The sequence below is a fragment of the Equus quagga genome, chromosome 13, assembly GCF_021613505.1.
Source record: "Equus quagga isolate Etosha38 chromosome 13, UCLA_HA_Equagga_1.0, whole genome shotgun sequence".
Classification (NCBI taxonomy): Eukaryota; Metazoa; Chordata; class Mammalia; order Perissodactyla; family Equidae; genus Equus; species Equus quagga.
In genome coordinates this window covers 35,955,647-35,959,270 of record NC_060279.1, presented here as the reverse complement: position 1 = coordinate 35,959,270, position 3,624 = coordinate 35,955,647, and the positions used below count along the sequence as shown (strand labels likewise).

The following is a 3,624-nucleotide window of genomic DNA, read 5'->3' as shown; positions in this document are numbered from 1 at the left end:
CTGAGCAGGGAAACCAGGAAGGCCAGTGAGTCCCAAGGGATCTGTGGCTGCCCAGCTTCTTGACTCATGTGTATGCACTATCCTTCCCCTTTATGAACAGAACTTAGAGTGCTGGGATCAGGGGCAATTGGTAGCACAGGCATTTTTGCATCTTTTGCAGACTGGCTGGGCGTTGGTATGACACACTCTCCCTATGAAGGAGACTAGGTGGTTGTGAGGTGCTCTGGGGAAGAAGATAATGAAATTTAAACACTGATGTACTACAAGGATGCATCTCAGATATCTACTTACTATGGCACCTCAAGCTACACCGTTTCAAACACAGGACTCAGTGACAACGGCTCCTTTTATCGTAAGGTGGATAAAGAATAGTTTTTTTGTAGACGTGGCAGGGCAAAATCCATATGTCTCACTGTCCAAAGTGAGGGTCTCACTGTTCAAGTGGATGAGGCTGGGAAGGAGTAGGACCTGTGTGGGTGGACTGGGGTACAGAGCATAGGAGACCACCCAGGGAGGGAGAAATGGTGGGTGCCTGTGTGTCCTTGAGTCTGGATCTGTGTGTCCTGCTCATTGGGACTGAGAAGACAAAGCACTCTTCGACAGGAACTCCATACCTCACTGGCTGGTGATCTCTGTTTAATTCTTCCCTCCAGAGCTGTTTCCAGCACATGGACTGACAGTCAGACCCTCACAGCCCACTGAGGGAACCTCAGCCACCCTATTCTATGACACCCAGCCCTCTTAAGATAAGCCAAGGACCAATCTTTCCTACTCCTTCTTCAGGGATGGTCACACCCTGAGGTCAGCCTGGAACTCATCAGAGTTTTGGATCTCAGCAATGTGGAAAGAAGAGTCAGGCTGTTAGTGATGTGAGGCAATGACAGCATCTCGCAGTGTCTCAAAGCAGAGCCCTCCGTCCTGTATCCAAGTGCTCATCGGTGAGCATCAGTGACTGGGCTGCCAGGGCTGAGTCAGGCAGAGAAGAACAGTAGCTCCTAGCCAGACTTTGGGTTCTTCTTTTCAGTGTGCTTCCCCTATCCCTGTGTGTACGGGGGCTACAATAACCGATCTGGGCTCTGCTCTATTAATTGCTACAGTGGCATCGTTTCCCAGTAGCTTTGCTCTCTCTGTCCGAAAAACAATAATAATAATAATATCTCTCTCTGGAGCATCTACTGTGCAACCAGCACTGAAGTGTGCTTAGCGAACCAAAAGATAAACAAGTCATGGTGTCTGTCTGCAAGGAGTGACCCTCAACGAGGAGGCACATTTAACCCAGGTTGAGCAATGAAGGAACAAAATAGTAATAATAGAAATAACTTTGAGAATCCCCGGCACTTATAAAAGGCTTGCTAAATGCCAGGCCTGAACCCAAGCTGTTGTGCTGAGTTCTAGAAAAATCCCTCTGATGCTCGGAAATATTTGGAGAGGGGAAGACTTACAGAAAGTTTACTAAGTACAAGGCATTGCTCAGAGCAGTTTTTTATTTAGTCCTCGGAGCAACCCTGGGAAGTGATACCGTGAATAGTATCTGTAAAGTAAGTACTGTTATCTCCCTTTTACACAAGAGGAAACTGAAAGCACAGAGCTGTTAATTTACCTGCCCAAGGTAACTCAGCCATAAGTGGCACAGCTGGAATTTGAACCCAAGCATTCTGGTGCCAGTGTATACTCTTTTAATCATCTTGCTACACTTCCCATCTCAACCATGCCAGTGGAGAGTGGTATCAATAGTAGCCATCATTTGCTGAGTATCTCCAATGTAACAGGTGCTTTATACATGTATCTTGTTTGATCTTAATGAGAACTGTGAAGTTGGTATGATTACCTATACTTTACCTTTGAGAAAACTGAAGATCAGAGAGATTAATTGACCTACGAACATCATGCAACGAATGAGTGGCAGAGCTGGACGGGGACTCCCAGCCTGTGCTCTTCCCACCATTCCTGCTGCCTCAAGTGCGTCAGGAGATCAGGAGGGAGCGAGATCAATGTGGGCTGTGATCAATAGAGAAGGCTAACGAGTGTGGAGGAAGTGCGAAGATGGATTTTTAGAATGTTAAGTTGCAGAGTGTCCTGCGTAATGCCTCTCAGCATGCTTGCTCCCTGCTGAAAACTCTCTCCTGCCTAAACATTCAATTCTACCAACTCCACCACCTGCCATAATGCTGAGCAGGTGGTACTAGCCTCCACACCAGGTCCTCACCTATTGCCTCGTGTTTACACAGGAATCCTTTTGTCTAGAGTGCTCCTGGATACCCAGCTCTAGAGGGGCCAGGCAATTGAAGGGAAGACACTCATCCTTGTCTGCTCCATGGCTGAAGGTAGAGAGAATGTCACACTCTCCTGGCACAGAGAAGACACAAGGGAGAGTCTAGGGAGGAAAAGTCAGTGTCCCCAGAAAGCAGAGCAGGAGATAGCTGTTATCAGAGAGAACCATGCCAGGGGATACTACCATATAGAAGACAATGGCTATGGCCTCACACAGAGTGAGGCAGTGAACATCACTATGAGAAATAAGAAGCACCCTCTTAATTAGCCAGCGATTCACAACTGAGGTCAGTTTCTTCTGTGGCAGTGAAGATGTTCCAAAGATGACAAGGAACAGGGCCGTGAAGAGGTTAAGAAGCTATTTGAACATGGTAGGATTGTTGTTGTGATGGCAGTAGTGGCAGTGGCAGTGGCAACAGTGGCAGAAGAGCTAAAGGAAGATGACAAGGGGAGGCACAAGTCAGGTTATGTGACATGGCCAGGCTCATGCTCTCCAGAATTCCTCACCAGAGCTTGTCAAAGCTCTGTAAGAACTGTCTCTGCAGTGTTAGATTGGGAGATGTGACAGTGAGAAAGAATGCATGGGGCTGGAGGGATACTGTGAGGACCCTTGCGTGAGAATAGAGTGGGCTATAAGTCTCTACCAGCAGGAGAGACCCTCTTTGATGGACCCTACTGCCTCTCTCAGCTCCAGTGTCATGTCCTCTCCTCATTTTTAGTGTTCCTGGGGCCCAGGTCTTCTTTGGGGACACGACGGAGCTTCACTGGGAAGACACGAGAGCATCTCCCTCCTTTCTATACTGGTTTTACCATGAAAATGTCACTCTAGGGAACCCCTCAGTGTCTTTTGGAGGAAAAGCATCCTTCAACCTCTCTCTGACAGCAGAGCATTCTGGGAACTACACTTGTGAGACTGACAATGGCCGGGGGGCCAAGTGAGGTGGTGACACTCAATGTCACAGGTAGGACACATCCAATATCTCCTTCCAGAGAACCAGTTGCAATTATGCCAAGCAATGGCTTGTATGTCCTTTCCATTGGATTTTCCTGTCCCTCAGGGAATGGAGTTCAACTCAAGAGCCCATCAGTTCTTCCAGAATCTCCCTTTCATTAGTCTTAAATGCAGCATCCCTGGCCTACCACTGCCCTTCCTGCTCCCCTTTCACTAACATCACCAGAGGTGTGTGAAGTAGATACTGTTTGTAGGGCAATGTGCTGGGATCAAGTCAGCTTGGGGAGTGGGGTAGATGAGACATGGAGAGGGAGGGAGACACCCCTAAGAAAAATAAGGAAATATCACCGCACGCTCAAAGCTTGCAGTGAGCCAGGAGATACAACCAAGCCTTATAAATA

General features: G+C 47.9%; 1 protein-coding gene across 1 annotated transcript; it reads left to right on the top strand.

Annotated features, from left to right (window-relative positions):
* Window positions 1-255: 255 nt before the first annotated feature.
* Window positions 256-3,210, top strand: LOC124250176 (Fc receptor-like protein 2). Its single transcript, XM_046682013.1, has 3 exons — window positions 256-357; window positions 2,270-2,510; window positions 2,954-3,210. The coding sequence occupies exons 1-3, from the start codon at window positions 256-258 to the stop codon at window positions 3,208-3,210; spliced, it is 600 nt and encodes a 199-aa protein (XP_046537969.1).
* Window positions 3,211-3,624: the final 414 nt, after the last annotated feature.